At 39.4% G+C, this 17,641-nt stretch overlaps 1 protein-coding gene and 2 long non-coding RNA genes across 4 annotated transcripts; 2 read left to right on the forward strand and 1 right to left on the reverse strand.

The window, feature by feature from the left end:
- Positions 1-252: 252 nt before the first annotated feature.
- gas2b (growth arrest-specific 2b) lies at positions 253-14,247 on the reverse strand. Its single transcript, XM_051939405.1, has 7 exons — positions 13,155-14,247; positions 10,480-10,589; positions 9,812-9,953; positions 8,492-8,555; positions 6,456-7,005; positions 6,271-6,378; positions 253-1,227 (listed from the first exon to the last, which is right to left on the reverse strand). The coding sequence occupies exons 1-7, from the start codon at positions 13,366-13,368 to the stop codon at positions 1,006-1,008; spliced, it is 1,410 nt and encodes a 469-aa protein (XP_051795365.1). The 5' UTR covers positions 13,369-14,247; the 3' UTR covers positions 253-1,005.
- On the forward strand, positions 1,211-6,008 carry LOC127531070 (uncharacterized). 2 transcript variants are annotated; one of them, XR_007937941.1, is made up of 3 exons: positions 1,211-4,095; positions 5,591-5,673; positions 5,756-6,008. It is a non-coding gene; the product is annotated as an uncharacterized LOC127531070 (long non-coding RNA). The 2 variants fall into 2 exon arrangements; XR_007937940.1 differs by having other exon boundaries at positions 1,211-5,673.
- LOC127531071 (uncharacterized) lies at positions 6,968-15,612 on the forward strand. The gene is made up of 4 exons (XR_007937942.1): positions 6,968-8,835; positions 10,474-10,576; positions 14,194-14,252; positions 14,764-15,612. It is a non-coding gene; the product is annotated as an uncharacterized LOC127531071 (long non-coding RNA).
- Positions 15,613-17,641: the final 2,029 nt, after the last annotated feature.

Consider the following 17,641-nt stretch of genomic DNA (forward strand, 5'->3'; position numbering starts at 1 on the left):
CATGGTGCCATCTAGAGGGAGAACTGGAGGTTTTATGTCCCTGCTGGTGTCTTTTTTTTTCAAGCTGGTGACTTAAAATCTCTGCTCCAGGCTCATAAAGTGCTTTAAATTCTTCATGTTTGACAGAATATTAAGCACAAAAAACTAAATATGATGCATAATGTTAACACAAAACTTGTTTAAACTGATTTATTGTAAGATTTTTCCCCTCAAATCTCCCTCATGTTTAACATTTACAAAAGGATTCAGATACATATTTAAAACAATTTCCTTTATTTCAAACAGAAACCGAAACGGCTTTTATCCAGTAAAATACAGAAAAAGTATTTGTACACATTAAAAGTTTCTGCGCATGGATCTTTAGGACTATTAGGGACACTTGGGCATCCCAAATACAAAAGCTCAGTCATACAAATTACAGTACCGTGATGCATAAACACAAAGCAGTATGTTTAATAATGGCACTAAAAAAGTACAAATCAGAGTAGATAATTTAGCTCCATCTACATTATTGCATAGAATATTATACAAAAGCTCACCTGAAAGGATATCTGATGATAATTGCATCATGATATGAATGTTTACACTAACAACTGGTGTTCCAAGCAGCTTCAGGTTTCTTGTTTTAGTCAGTCAACAATCAGAGATATTCCAGTTTGCTACCAAATATAACAAAGAAAAACTGCAAATCCTCTCACTGAACTGCTGGAACCAGGAAATGTTTTTCATGAAATGTGACTGAGATGATTAACCGATTGTTAAAACTGACTAATTATTGCATAGACACTTTTTTTTTTGATAGCTTTGCTGCCCAATCATCACAGTGAGTCGGGTAAGAACAGTCATAGCCACAGCTTTTCAACAGCAAACTTTGGGTTTCCTTTTAAACGTGAGGTAAAAGAGATTCTAGCTATATTTTAAATCATTGACCTTGTATGGTTTCAGCGGTTTAAACGAGTGTTCACACTTTTCGCCTGCAGCCAGGAGCAGTTGGAGAGCGGAGGCCTACTTCTTACCACGATAATGGGCGCCGACCACCATGTAGCTGTCAGATGAGATGTTCAGGCTGCTTGGCTTGGCTTTGTCCCGACAGACCCTGACCTCAGATCTGCCTCCCAGCCCTCCTCCTCCTCCTCCTCCTCTGCAGGGGTCGTGTTTCTGTAGGTAACTTAGAAAGGTCTCCCATCCTCCACCCACACGCACCATCACATGACGCTCATTCAGCATCTGCAAAGAGGCAACGAGAGACTGAACCGTCAGGGATGCAGGGAAATAAACTGTGCATGTATTTTCTTGCCGATATATTACGGGGATGTTTATGAATTCTCAATTAAATGAAAAGTGAAGCCTCCCTCCACACCCACATCACTCTAATATTTACAAGCTTCTTGTGCATGTGCTGCTCCGGCTATGAAAGGCAAATGATGTCTTGGATAGCTTTGTCAAAATCTCATTAAACAAAATGAAACGGCACCTCATGGCACCAGCTGAGCACACACTAATCCACATATGAGCATGCATACACACACACACATGCAGTGACGCACAAAGGCACGCCCACCGCACAGATCTGCAACACAAAACGCCCAAGAAGCACTGTTTTAAATGCATAATAACTGCTGCACAGCCAGTCTGTGCATTAGCAGCAGTTCCAGTGAGGTCAGTCGTATCTGAATCAACACATCCTTTACAGATAGCCGTCCTTACAGCTGAAAAACCAACTGCTGCCATAGCAACTGCTGCCACAATATAAATCCTGGGGAAGAGGGTGAAAAAAATGAAAGGAGAAATTGAGATGAGTTCAGAGCAGACCCTCGACTCCCAGCAGACATTAACATTCCCAAGAGGCCTTGCAAAGCCATCCGTTGTTCTGTCAGCGTGCAACCCACCACCCCCTCCTGCCTTATCGCCAATAAACCCTTCATTATGGAGCCATTAACAATGTGATAATACAAGCAGATCTACTCGTCTTATTGTGGGGAGGTGTGTGTCACGTGTAGGGGATAAAAAAACAATAAATCAATGTGCACGCAGGCAGGCGACACGGCCGGCTATGGAGGAAACTCCAGACATGGTCCGTCTCAGCTGTCATCCTGCAGATTAAAATGTTTGAGGCTGACAGGGGTCAAGTCTGACACCCCGAATAAACCACTTTCCTGTCAGACGTGGAGGGAATGTCAATCTGACAGGTCTTCATTCACAAAAATTCGGTTGCCAGGCAAAGTCTCTTTTCCAAAGAAGCAAATATTTTAGGAAATGATCCAAATTCTCTTAGTCTTTTTTACAGACGCCTCCCATGTTCATTCATAATTTCCAAATAAGATGCTCAATTGTTTTAAAATTATAATCTCGCATGCCTCATTGAAATAAGCAGTGAATATTAATTTGCATGTCTTTCTATTTTTTAACAGGTAGATCCTACTGCACTTTTAAAGCAGCTGCCAATACACCAACCTGATCATCTCACATAAATATCAGATTCAGCGTCTTTCTGCAGTGAAATATCCTACAGAAGCCCTCTTTGTCAGCCAGACTCCTTTATTTCTGTCTCTACAACTCCCCCTCCTCCTCCTCCTCCTCCTCCTCCCCCTCCTCCTCCTCCTCCTCCAGGTCTCCGTACAAAGTGCGCTACGTCTGCAGCCCATAAACTACCGTCTGGATTCCCTTGTGTCCTCCCTGGCAGCTTCATTGATTCCCTCTCTCTCCTCTCCTCTCCTGCTGAAAGATGCATGAGTGTACTCAGGGAGGAGGACGCTTCCAAACACTGGCCAGTAGGAGGCAGGCTTTAGCCACATCCCCACTTAGCTTTTGATGCTGTTTTTAGAGTACACTCAGTACCAAAAATTTTCCAGTAGAGAGACAAGCTGAGGACCATTACAGGGTGCAGTATGTGTGTGCGTCTCATTCTGTTTCTGACTTTAACCCTAATGCTGTTTGACAGCTGCTGTGATGGTACATTCATGAGACTGTGGATGCATAATTGCAGTTTCTGAAAGATACTGTGTGCTCTTAGTTGTTGCTTTTCCTTTCTCATGGAAATTTTTTAAGGGCATAATTTTAATTTGTGATAGCAAACTCAGGACTCTTATTTAATACAGCGTATTGGCACATTAATAGAGTGTTACAGCCCCCAGAATATGCAGCTTTCTGACTGGTGGTCCCCTAAATTTCCCTTTAATGAAATATTAAGCATCTACAGTAAGGGTTTCTATCAGATTTGGCACAAACAGTCAAGGTCCCTGGAGGATAAATCCTAAAGATCTTGGATCTTCTGAATTTTGATGTGCTTTATGTGATTCTGAATGAAATGCCATCAGATTTTGCATAGTCTTTGAAGCTACCGTCAGCATGAAATGTAATGATTTTAACGAATATGTTTGTTTTCGACAAAATACCTGCAAAGCGAAGCTACTTCTCAAAGCACAGCTACATCTTAGTTTGTTCATTCACATGTCTACTTCATAGATTTCAGGAAATTCAGGGGGAAAAAATTAAGCTTCTATTGAGTCAATGTCTTGCTCAAGGACACCAACCTTTTTTAAAAACAATCCCATCAACCTGATTTTGATGATTTTGCCCAGCCGTACCTCACCTCCTGAACAAGACTAATTTTCAGGTTTATTTTTAATTTAAGTAGCATTATAACGCCGCACTGATGGACTGATGATATTGTGAGATGTTTGAATGCCTTTTCCTCCTACTGACACTTTCAGACAGCGCCCCTGCTACAAAGCTGAAGGAGAGCCTAATTGGGCACAGAGAAGAAAGAAAAGCCTTCCTCTTTTTTAACACCAAAGAATGGCAAAAGCACTCCAGGGCCAGTGTGATTGAATAGTCTCCAGAGGGAATAGAGATGGAAGGAGGGGGGAAAGTTTACATGTTAGGAGGGGCGGTCATGCTCAGTTGCTCATTAACAAGCTGTCTGATTAAACCCCTCGCTAATGACTTTGTCTCGGTAATCAATAGTATCTGCTCTTTAAAAAGGTCTGCACACACTGAATGGAGCGCTGTGCTAGGAGCAGCACGGGGGTTATCATGGTGTACGGTGAAGGAGGTTTGAGGCGTGTTTCCCTGTAGGCGGCTGTGAGCTTCAAGGTAAATGGATGAAGGGTGATGGGTCACTCTGTTCAAACAGCTGAGCTGTGTTTGCTTGTCAGAAGGAAGAAGTGCAAGTAGTATCTGCAAACTGATAATTTAGCTGAACACTGACAGAGTTATGGTTCTACATAGAGAAGGTGTGAGAACAAAAGGTCACGATGCACAGAAAACTTTTTTTTCAAGATTTTTCTTTCCCACCATACTGTTACATTGGAATTCCCCTAAGAGTCCGTCCCTTTCCCAGTGGCTTAGAGAAGTCATGTTTTTTCTGAAATTGGAGAAAATAAAGTACACTATCAGGGGCTCCAGGGGCGATTTTTTTCATATATGGCAACCCTTCATATCCCATTTTTATGCCATGCACCATTTACCCTCTGACTAATCAGAGCGCTACCAGAGTAGATAGTTTAGGTTTCATCTTATACCTAATGGTATCCACCCCTTCACAGTGAGGCACATAATGAGTGTGTGTGTGTGTGTGTGTGTGTGTGTGTGTGTGTGTGTGTGTGTGTGTGTGTATGTGTATGTGTGTGTGTGTGTGTGTGTGTGTGTGTGTGTGTGTGTGCGTGTGTGCGTGTACGTGTGTCTGTTCGGGGTTTGGGCTTAGGTGGTCGCTTCCAGGGCTTATAATTTACCATCTCTAGGCCAGAGATCATACGGTACGAGTTCTGTCTGTTTTGAAATCTAATTTGTCACTATGGTCAAATATATATTTAAAGTAATATCCATTTCAGAGTAATGAATATTGACTGGTATATGTATGTGTATACATGTATGTACATATGTGTATGTGTATTATGTATATATATATATATATATATATATATATATATGTTGTTTTTTTTCGTCTACTACTACTGTACCAATATATTTTCATCTATATTTATACATAGACATCAATGATTATTGTTTTGTGAAAGCCTGGATGTCATACCCCATTGTTCTAAATAAAAGTTTAAAAAAAAATTATTAGTATGGATAAAAGGTCATATCATCAATTATTTTCTTTCAATAAAACTGGTCGATTGTTTAAAAAAAAAAAAGATTTTTCTTTCCGCATTCAGCTAAAACTGACCATAAACACGCAACATGCTTTGAGTATGACATTTTTATTGCCTCAGGTTTCTTTGATGTTGTGTTCACATGTGTGCTTTGGTGTTACTGACAGTTCTGCTGTGGAGAAACAGGTGTTCTGTGACTAAATGGACAGTAAAGATATGACGTCTGTCAGCCAGTCAAAATGTAGCTGTGACAAAGGAGCGCTGACAGCATTGATTTATTAGAGAGTTTTGGCTCAATGGGGTTTTTAATGCAATTAACAAAGCATTTAATGGGTTTCAGTCAGTGACCAACACTGTAATACAGCCCTCATTTAGTGGTGAAGATTTACACTGTGAATTTAATCATATGCTGTCAGTCTGTTTCCACAGATTCAGTTCACAGAGTCCTCACTAAACATGCACTGAAACTGTTATGTTTTCTCTTTCTATAGAGCGATGGATGTAGAATTCAGCTGAGTGAAAACTTCTCCTCTCACTCAAAACCCTCCTCACACAGATGGACCTCGACTCCCGGGTGAGCTGCCATTTAAACCGCACACCAAGGTCATATCTTCACACAATCATCCTGAAAGAGACGTGTTTGTTTTTCCTTCCAGGTTTGAACTCTTCGCTGAAGGTCTATGTACTGAATACAATCATTGTCAGCCCGGTCTTATCCTGACCGTTGGTTGCCAAGCAACCCTGCCTCCCCTTCCTTGAGCCTTCATACAGACGCATACGGGTGGAGCATGACTCAGGGAGCCTGAAATGTACCAACGTCTCCATCCCAGTGATGGCAAATCAGTCACTTTGACTCATTGTACCTGTTGCTGATTCAATCACTGATAAATAATTTGACTTTGCACATCACATCTTATTATGCGTTGTAGCATCTATGACTCATCTTCATTGGGTAAGCTGTTAAGTAGAGATTATAATATACAAGTTATGGCATTACACATCCTCATTTCACAATATTATAAGTTTCCGCAAGTGTAGCATGAATTAATTAATTTCATTTACTACTTTGACATCTTGTTACATGGGGTTTGATGCCTGTATTATGATGGTGGTGTCTTCTAAAGCCACAGGGAGGAGGCTGGGGTGGAAGAATCTAGGATGCAATGCTTACCCGAAAATACAGAACTTTATCCCCGACACGGTAGCAGCCTTTAGGTTGCTTCTCAACGAGGAACTTGGTGGGGCAGCTGCAAGGAGGGTTTTCAATGATGTTTCTCACCTGCAGCAGAGTAAAAAAAGAGTCAAATCCAGTGCAAATGTGTTTTCTGCACCTGGAAACTCAAATAAGATACATACAATATCATCCAAAATGTTGCTGGTGCCTGGGCTCCTCCGGCTCGAGGATTTGTTTGATGACCGTGGGGTCTGTGCTGCAGGTGGGGAGGTGATGGGAGGTGGGGTAGCTGCAGCCGGAGTGTGGCTGTTCACTGTGGGAGGGCAGAGTTTGGAAGGCGGGGTTTGGCCCATCGAAGGCACCGACAGCGGCAGCGTCGATGCAGATGTGCTTGTGGTGCAGGACAAGGAGAACAAAGGCGTTTGTGTTGAGACTGTGGTTGTACAGGGGTTAGAGGCTGAGAGCGAGCACTGAGGAGGGGATAAACATGTAGGCACCGGGTTTGTTGTGGCTGATGGAAGATCAGAGGCGAGGGAGGTGGCGAGGGGTTCAGACAGGCAGGCTGCGCTCGGAGTCGGGGGAGACGGGGCCGGGGGCAGCGACGGTAGTGATGGTGAATACAATGATGTGGGAGGAAAAAAGGAGAGGGGAGATGATGGAGATAAGCAGCCCGCCTCCTCCCTCTCTATCTCCCTCTCTAACTTCACCAGCCCCGGTGGCTCCACTCCATACCTGAAAGTGAGGTTTGACAAAAACATATCAGTAATCTTACGGATAAATCAGTACAGGTAAGAATAGTGATTATCAGTCAGGACTACTTTTTGAATCTCAGTGGATACTTCTGCAGCTTCTATCTGAGTCAACCAAAAGTAAACACATGCTGCAGTTAAGAGTGAGTAGTTGAAACAGAGGTTAACGTCCAGCGTGAAAGTAATAGGAACTGATAAAAAAATATTTGAAATGAATGAATGGTTTAAACTAAATAGATAAAAGTATGTCAAAATCAGTAATGTTAAAAACAACATTAAGTGTGAAAGAGAAGGATGAATAGAATAGTCATTGCAAATTTGCAATAAAATGAATTAATAATCTCTGTGTACAATAAATGCATAAGGGTCAATATATAATTGAGGAACCTTTGAAGTCCACGGCATATATCTTGCATGCATTTTTATTCAAAGTAAAAAACAAAAAATTATGTTCATTATGATCATGCTTTTACGAATTCCGTAATTATTTAGTATGGAAACAATCATTTATGAATATAAAATGACTGGATATCACTAAAATGTCAAATAAATAACCGTCCGAATTTAACAGCAACCACCTTCTAATTAGCTAAACAATAATAACATGAGCTTATCTTTTTATCAAGTTGAGATAATCATGACATGTTTCTTTTTTGGCAATATATCAAATTTTATATTAAAAATAACAAATTGTATCTCTGTCTGAGAAATCACTGTCAACTAAGTTACCCATTACAAAAACACCTCTCAAGGAAGTGTGTTAATTCCAGATCACATGACCTGCTCCACATGATGTCATTTCCTCCTGAAGAAAACACTGGAAAAACTCCAAGGCTTTCTGAGATATTTAATATAAAGTAGTGTATGAGTCAAGTGTAGACTGTGTTAAATAACTTTCAATTTCACTCAATTGTATATATAATATTTAGAAGAATCTTTCTGTAAAAATGCCATGTGGTGTTTGGTTATAGGCGGCCATGTTGATTTTAGGCCTGAAAACAGCAAAAATGTCAACTATGATACTAAAAGTCCCACAATTATATATTGACCCATATAAAGTGCATAAATGGGTAGTAGGTAGTAGTAAATAGTTAAAAAAAAATCCAGTTAGTGGTAGAAGTGGGAAGGCACACGTAACCTAACTGACACAAACAAAAATATTTTAACAATATAAACTATTAACAGAGTTTAATAACAACATCAAGTTCAAAGTGCTTTTCGTTGATTACATCTGCAGCCTGGTGGTTGGTGTTGGTGGAAGGTTTAAGCTGATAAATGCTGATAGAAAAAAGGTTTGGAACCACTGGAGTTAAAAAAAACACTGCTTGATGGTTTCATTTTGGTTTTGTTTAACATTTTACTTCATTTACAATTCAACTGATAAAGAAATAGCACAAAAGTTATCTTGCAAATGTGATGCCACTCTGATTTACTGTTCAGCAGGTGGACAGTTGTTCATTTGTGGTTACCTGGCGGCAATCCGACCCAGCTCCATCAGGCACAGACACACCTCCCGAGGCTGCTTGTGGAGGACTTCACACAGCAACATGTAGGACGAAGAAAACAAAGAGGACGAAGGGGTAGAAAAGAAAAAGTCACTCGTATGAAAGAAAAGATGTTTCCGGAGATAAACGTTCTTGTCTTTGTCAAAAGAAAACGGGAGCTGAACGGAGAGGTCACGTTGTGGGAGGTTCTCTATTGTGCATCTCTACCTTTGAAGCTGAGCAGGAATTCCTGTGGGTCTCTGGATGTGCTGCTGAGGGCATGAGGGCATGAAAGCTTCATCAGCAAGTCCTGCCTCCATTTTTTTTAAGTGAGTTTTAGTACACACAGTTTGGTCCAGACAAGGTCCTAGTTAATTTAAAATGACAACTAGTTGAGCATGGAAGCATGTTTTTATTCATTCGTCCGTATTTGACGTCCACTAGACAAGAGAGAAAAGAAAGAATATCATCTGTGCCTTGGTGGCGCTGACAGTGCAAACTAAAACCTGTCAGAGAGCAGTAAGTTTTCTCTCCCCGTCACTGAATTAGTCAAGTGAAGTACGGGACTCTGCCTGCAGGGGGGACGCATTGTTGGTGGGGATTAACCTGCACATTATCGTTCTCACGCATCTGCGTCCCTGCATAGACATGCCCCAGGAGGAAGTGTATGTTTAGTGTTTTCTGGTCGGATACATAAAGCATCAATACAGAACAAGGAAACATAATGAATGGCTCAGTTTCCTCCAGGGGGATCGTTGTGACCCACAAGTTCAGCTTTCAGTTCAAGAATAAGATGTTCACTTTTATAAAGACTAAATGAGCAAAATTGTCCAAAAATGTTACAGTTGATCCAATACCCAAATCAAAAATCCTGCTCTGAATAACATTTTCTTTTGCCATCCACCTTTACCTTCACAGGTATCTCAACTTAGAACTTATTTGAGTATTAGAGGTAAATGATAAAGTAAAACAGCTAATGGAGGTAAATTCATAAAGGTAAATGTATTATTTCTTTTCAACAACTAGCAAATGCATTATTACAGAGTTTTTGGCTGTTATGTGTCTGGGATATGTATTCAGATATAAGCAGAAGGTCAAACTTAGAAAGAAAGAGTGGAAAAAATGAGGATTAAAGGATTACAGAAGGACAAATAGACACAATTACACAAAGTAGATCTTAGTTTAACCAACAACATCCAACACTTTCTGGATGACATGACTCACTTGAGGCCTTCATTGGAAAAAGGGAAAAAAAAGGCCAATGCTCCTTGATTCTATAAAACACAATTTCCAGTCCTAACTCACCCAAATCCTCAGACTCAAAGAGATAAGCCTCATCAACGCCGATCTTTCGACACCAGTACAGGAAGTTGGCTGTGTTGTCTCGGGCGAAAAATGATCCAGAAGTCGCATCGGCTCGCCAGTGGATCACTCTTCTTATGAAAGGCTGAGATTGTTTTCAACACGCACAATTAGTGAGTCTGCAGTAGAAACATGTTCTCTTTATTTCTGCAGCAACACATTAATGGATTAATGCTTCAGGCTACAGACTGGAACCTCATGATAAACAATAGCTGTGCCGTCTTCAGATTACACCTGTGTTTGAGTATAAACACACTGTCACTGGCAGAGACATCCTCTTCCATCATAGTTTTTGTGTGTGCATGAAGGACACACTAAAAAGGAATAAATCTTGTCAAAACATCACTGTAGCAAAGAGAGTATTAGTGAAAGAAGGCAACTGAATACACCACCTGATGTTGTTATTGTCAAACTTACGTTCTAAAAAACTCCCAATTCTACAGTTGAGTAATTCTTGACAATTGGATGGAAACAGGTCTTTGAAAACTTAATACATCTATTGTACATAAAACGGACATCTTTTTCAGCTATTTTCATTTTTTTATTGATTGAGTTTCTGCACCTGCATGTTTGTGTGTGAAAGTGCACATTGCTGAGTGTTGTAGGATCACCTTGCCGTTGTTGGCGTGAAGCATTTTCTCCTGAAGCAGCTGTGCCAGCTGACAGAGCAGAACACCGGTATCCAACCTTTCCATCAGACTGTCTGCTGTGAGTTCCACACCTGAGAAGAACACACACATTACATACCGTCATGTGTTAGTACTTACTTCACTTGCGCATTTTACTTTATGCTAGTTTTTACTGAAAAATACCAAGATCTTAGTACTACATCCGCTTTTTGTCTACATTTTCTCGAAGTAATCATCACATAGTTGTTATAATTCTTGCTCCAAGAGGAATTAATCCTAATAAGATATGATGGCAATTCAAAAAGTTTTCAGCCTCAACAGAAAATATCAGGGGGAAAGGGGAAAGATTATTCTTGCATTTTTCAGCATAGTCTCATTTAACTTCAATGCACTTGGTCCAATGATACTCAGGCTTCACTGTCCCTTCATGGAGGTCACATCTTGAGACTTCAGATTCTCTTCAAAAGCATGCAGGATTTTATTATCACTCTGAAAATGGTGACCATGCAAGTGGGATTTTACTTTGAAAAAGATAGAAGTCAGACGATGCATGTTTGACTGGTGATTACGTGCACGGGGAAACAGTTTAAAGTCACATTTGGCTCCTTCTGCCACTTGTGTGAACCAACGTATTGTCTTGGAGCAACAACTGGTGAGCTCAAAGTTTTCCTCTACTTTTTCCTTTTCTTCAAACAGTTGAGTTTCAATAGATAGATAGATAGATAGATAGATAGATAGATAGATAGATAGATAGATAGATAGATAGATAGGCTAAATACAAAAGGGATCTTGATTATGCTGCACTTTTTAAACACAACATCTGATGAAAATCCAAGTTTTCACCTTTTTAGCATGTCTGTATGGTGTTTTTAAATGCTGGAAGACATCATGAACAAAATAGATAGTCAATGCCATGACTGAGCCTTTCCGCCTTAAAAGTGCAGTTTATTAATGACTGTCTCAAAGACATGGACCAATCCTAAGAACTTAGGGGTTTGGGTTTCTGTATCATTATTCATTGGAATTGGTTTCCAGATCAAACATATTGCTGAAAAATGTAAATATTACCATTTGCCATTGAGCCATAGAGTAGTTTTACACTCTAGAAAAGAATTGTAGGTGAGCTGGTGTGTTTGAGCTGCAGCAAATAGCAGAGGTCTGCATAGAGAGAGGCATGACTTTATGAATCTATGACTTTTAACAGAAGCAAAGGTTTGGGATTGCATCAAAGCTATTTTAAGGCATGAAGGGCTTTTTTTTTTAGGGCTGTGCAGTGGAGTAGTGGTTAGCACTTTCACCTTAGAGCAAGAAGATCCCCGGTTCAAATCCCAGCCTGGGCCTGGGATCTTTCTGCATGGAGTTTGCATGTTCTCCCTGTGCATGCGTGGGTTTTCTCCGGGCACTCCGGCTTCCTCCCACAGTCCAAAAAATATGCTGAGGTTAATTGATCACTCTAAATTGCCCGTAGGTGTGAATGTGAGTGTGATTGTTTGTCTGTATATGTAGCCCTGCGACAGACTGGCGACCTGTCCAGGGTGTCCCCTGCCTTCACCCGAGTCAGCTGGGATAGACTCCAGCACCCCCCGTGACCCTAGTGAGGATAAAGTGGTTTATAGAGAATGGAGACAGAGGGCTTTTTTGAAGGGAAAAAAAATCTAAATATTTACTTTGATACACAGAGAAGAGTTTTTAGTGGATTAATCAATGATTGGAGTGGCTTTAACAACGACAAAATATTCTAAGTTTTATCTATTTTTCCTGAAGGTATTGAAATTCATCTATTATCTGGCTTTAAATATTAAAACAAAAAGAAAAAGTTTTAAAAATTAAAAATACATACTTTTAATGTATGTAACTATTATATTAAAGTAATTGAGGGCTCTACAGAAAGTAAATGTAAGTATGTGCAAAAATAAGTCATATGTATCTAACATAAACTGTCTTTTGCAAATGTTACTGTGCTGTTGCACACAAAACCTTAAGTGCAAAGGCAACACACAGTTCCTCAAACCGCTTTTTGATTTATAGATTTATAAAATGTAGCCACAGGAATGTTTCATCTGAGCAAAGCTTTGAAGTGTGCAGGAACAACAAACAGTTTCATTTCTAACACACTGAAACTGGCTCTTTGTCATCAGAACACTTTTCTGCTTTCAAACAAATCACTCACACTGCCACACAAGCTGTTTTGACATATTGTTTTTTTCCTTTTTTTGACGTAGCATCAGTCAGAAATTCATCATGTTTGAGTCACTTTCCAGACATCTTCCAACAGGTCGTGGCATGTGCAGACCCTTTATGTTTTGCAGCAAAGTGGGACCAAACATCCCTTTTCCTGGAACCCCAGCACAGTTCCCCTTTTGGGGAAGTGTTTCAGGGGTTTTGGATAATAAGTAGGTTAATGTGCCTTTGTGTTAAACATGACTGCAGCTATTTTAAACCTTTTCTTCAAAATAAAAGCCCCAGTAGAATTATCAAGTCTTGCTCATCTGTGGATAGCCGTGACAAAAGACAACCTGAGGTGAATCTAGGACATCCTGTCTTGTCATTTAGCAACTTCAAAACATATTTCCTTAAAGAAAAGGCACGAATCCAGTTGTTCATTTGACAGACTTCAGCAATCCACACATTCTTGGATTACAGTGAAACTGCCTCACCCATCATAGTGTTGAGCCAGAAGGCCAGGTCCTCCTTCATGGGCAGCAGGCTGGCGTCGTGGCGATAAGGCAGCCACTGGTTGTACTCCTGAGGACTGGCCAGGCCCGGCCCTGAGTGGCGGTACTTTGGGGAGAGCAGACAGTTCATCCCCAACCCGGTCAGGTGCCTCGGGCTCAGAGGACTGTCGCTTATCGTTTCCACTTCACTGTCCATGTTTCAGCTCCAGCTGGTCTTTAATCAACCCTGGTGGGGAAAAAACAGATTTATTTTTATTTTTTAATTAATTGACATCTTTTAATTAATCTAAGTCAAACAGATTTGGAAGACTGAGAAATATCTGCCTTTTTCATCTATTTTTCATGCACATATTTAACTTAAAGATGATCCTTATTTTTCGCTGCACATCTGTTTGTTCCAATAAGGAGGGTTTGGTTTAAGATCTTCACGTGACAAATCAAGACCTGAACTTGGCACAGCAGTAGTTTTTCATAATTACCCACTTAACTGTGCCTTAAATGAGTCTGTGTAACCTGCCAAAGTTGGGTTAAAGCAAATAAAAAATGGAACAATGAGATAACATTTACCCTAATAAAACTAAACTTTCATGTTTTAAATCCAAATAGTTTTCACAGTAAGTTTTTCTTGTAAATATTCTTATTCTGTAAAAATGTAATGTAATAATAGGCCATCTTGAGACAAAGGATAGGTTCACATTTTTATAAGTCTGTCTCTGAACATTACTTTCATGCCCATAAATGAGAAAGTTCATATAGCATTGTATCCAAGAATGAAAAACACAGTTGTTTTTTTAGGCAAAAGTTTAGTCAAGTTCATATTGAGAATCTGTCTTTTTTGTTGTTGTTTCTCTATGTCGAGGAAACGGATACGGACTTTGGTGAACTTTGCAAACCACCGTTCAAGTTAATTATCAAATCAATTAACTGTGTGTCATTGTGGCGTAAAACATAACGTTATGTAATTTAAATAATAGTATGATGCGACCACATAACTGGGAAACTTTGTCCTGCATCCCCTCAGAGTCAGAAGAAAGAGCCAGCACCAAGCAGCAGCCAAGAGCCACAAGTCCAGAGTGGGAGGTAGGATTGTTCATTGAGTGAATATTATTAGAATGAATTTAATGAAGAGTCTGGTGTAGACCTGCTCTATATGAGAAGATGATTCAGCTCTACATTAATGAAACTGACCTGATGGCTTTGTAAAAAGTACAGCTTTGTGCTGAGAATTTTGGCCATTATAAAAATGTGATTTAGTGTCAGAGGCAGAGCCAGTAGTGATGAGGGGATTACTGCTGTCAGTATGGAAGGAACAGGTGAGCTGTTGGAACAGAGTGAACAAGCAAATATTACTTCCAATACTTTCTATGCCTTAACAATAGTAGTGACCCATTTTATTTTTTAATCATTAAAAGATAGTAAGTACACAAAGCCCACAGTTGAAAGGGAATAGGATGAGATAAAAACATTTACTTTCATTACTGATGTTGTCCAGTTTTAATAAAGTTCATGCTACTTTTATAAAATGATGAAAGTGAATAAATTGTATTTCTGTGATCTGTGTTTGATTTCTGTCTTTTCTCCTGTCATCCAGATGTTCAGAGGGAGCTGGTGCCACATCTGGTCCAGGTGATGGAAGGTCTTGAAGTTCTCTGACTGGCCTCGACTGAAGATGGTCCTCTCACTGTATTTAAGGTTCAGATGCTCAGGAACAAACTCCACCAATGAGCCAACAAGGAAGCTTTAGGTTTATTAAATGTTACTATGAAGCATGAAGACTAAACTCTCCACAAGGATCCAAAATAAGGTGGACTTCTACATGAGAGCTTTAATTATTCTTTATCTACTTCCTGAAAAGTTTGGTCAATAAAAAAGACAAAAACTAATATTTTCAGCTGAACTAAAGACAGATTTTGTGATTTTTCTGCTCACATGTTGTGTTGTTGTAAACTTACTCTTTCAAATAAATAGTCCCCTAACCCCCTGGAAACCAGTGTTTGTCCTGTTTTTGTGTCGCTCCTCGGTGACCCTACACAGCTGGGTTGTAATGTTTTTTGAGCAACACACCATACTATGACATTTTTACAGTGAAGGTTCTACTATGGAACCAGTTTGACATGTGTGAAAACTCAGAGATTTCAGGTATCAGAAGGTGGTTTTCAACTTTCTCTGTTTACTTTCTGCTTCAACTTTAAACTAAATTTACTTCACTAAGCCAGCCCTCTGGACTTCCAGTAAGCTGTGTTTCTATTGCCTGTCCAGGTGGCTGCTTGGTGTTATCAGGAACACCTGAGCAGCTAAATGTCTTCCTGCTTTATGTCTGCAGTCAAACATTTCCTCTGCTTCTCTTCACTGAACCGGGTTCAGCTCTGTTGCTTTAGTTTGTTTTTTCTAGGCGTTGGCTTGCAGCGTCCAGCAGTAAAATCATCTTTAATGTGTTTCTTGGTGTGTTTTAGGGCTTTGTACTTGATAGTTGTCTTGGTAAATGTGGTTCTTTAGCCACAGTTAGCACATGGTGCTGATGTGTGCAGTGATTAGTGGATTTGGTGCAGCTGAGTTGTGTCTTTATCTTGCCTGTAGTGAGTCTTTAGAGGTTTTTGGTCAGAGACATTCTGTATTCTTGTTTGTGAACCAACGTTGGTAGTCCAGAAGGTAAGAGTTCCTGTCCTGATTCTCTGTTTAGAGCTTCTCTGGTAGGCTGCAGGAGACTTGAGCGTTTGGATTGTGCTAGTTTGGTTTTTGTATGGTTTTATTTGGATGACTATCTTGAGTCCCCTCCATGTGGTTTAGTGAGGTTTTCTGTAACAGTTCTACAAAGTAGCCTGCAGCAGAAGAGACTTGGATAGTTTTTAGGAAGTTCTGGAGACCAGACTTTAGAGCAGCAGAAACATTTGTCAGCAGTTTGAGCAGGAGAAGGTGAGCTTCAGAGTAGAAATGAGAAGGAAACCTTCTTGACCTGTGTGGTGAGGTCCTGTACAAAGCGTTTGAGCAGTTTGTGAAGAGTCTGTAGTTCTTTGGTCTGAACGCACCAGAAGAGTCGACTCATTAAAGGAGAAAACAGGAGATACTGCTGGTTCTTCTGTCGCTCTGCTGTTTCCACTTTCCTTAGACTGAATATCAAGTTTCTATTTTAAATGATTTACCGTGTGAGCCCAAGAAGACTTCAATAAACTCCGTCCATCCCCTGGACTCCACATATTTTATTGCCATGTTAGTTTTTTTTTTTTTGTAAGTATTTTTTTGAGTTTTAGCAGGGTTTTTTTTTCTTTGCTTGTTTTGTCATCTGTGTGAAAGGTGCTAAAGAAATAAAGTTGAATTGATAAACTGAATAATTGACGAACTCATGATTGTGACAACAGAAGTATTTTCATTGTGGTTGAAGGGTTTGTTTCATTTTCAAGGTTGGGGTTAAAATCTTGACAGGAAAAAATAATAAAAGAAATAAATTACATCAAAACAATTAAATCAAAGGACAAAACATTTAATACAATAAAACTTGTAAAAAGAAAATTAAACAATTAAATTATATTAAACAGACAAAATTTAATTAGATAATTAAACAGAAGATACAAAACGTGTAATTATGAAATTAAACAAATTTTTGGACAAAAGTATTAAACACTAGAGATGAAATACTTTAGATAGTTAAACATTTAAAAAATACAATGAAACAAGAAGAATATTAAACATTTTAAAAAATACAACACATTTAATTACATTATTAAACCTTTAAAAAGACAAAAAATTCAGTTAAATTAAATGTTTACTTAAAAAATTAAATTTTAAAGACAAAACTTTAAATAGGAATTAAACAGAAAATACAATGAAGCATTTAAAAAGAGAATTAAACATTGAAAGGTGGTAAAACATTTAAACAGAACAACCTTAAAGATTTAATCTAAACATTATTACCGTAAATCATTAAAAAATAAAATACTGAATCAGTAAATCAGTCAGTCCACAATTACTACAATTCTACAATGCATGTCTCTTTCCTTTGATTTATTTGTACAATATACGATATATGATGGCGTTTTCTGAACCAAAGGCTAACACTAGCTGCACTTCCATTACCTTTAGATATGCGCAAAATGTAAATAGCCAGCCCGATCTCACGAGCATTCGTGAAACTGTCACGTAAATTTTTGTTTCGGCTTCGTGTGCACCAACACGATTTCGTCATGTTTTTGGTGCCGCTCACCACGAAATGCGCACCAATGTATTTTAAACGGCGGACTTTTCGTGCCACTCAGAACGTATTTCAAAAGAATGTGTATATTATATTTTTAATGTAAAACCGCGGCGAATCCAACACTATATTTTGCATGACATCGTCCCTAAACATAACCCTAACCATAATCCTAACCATAACCTAACCATAAGCCGGTGGTACACTTACCAATTTGCATAGGAATTTCAAGAATGTCCGGCGGCCGGCGGCCCCAAACGCGATCACACAAGCAGTATACGCC

Source organism: Acanthochromis polyacanthus, chromosome 2, assembly GCF_021347895.1.
Source record: "Acanthochromis polyacanthus isolate Apoly-LR-REF ecotype Palm Island chromosome 2, KAUST_Apoly_ChrSc, whole genome shotgun sequence".
Taxonomy (NCBI): Eukaryota; Metazoa; Chordata; class Actinopteri; family Pomacentridae; genus Acanthochromis; species Acanthochromis polyacanthus.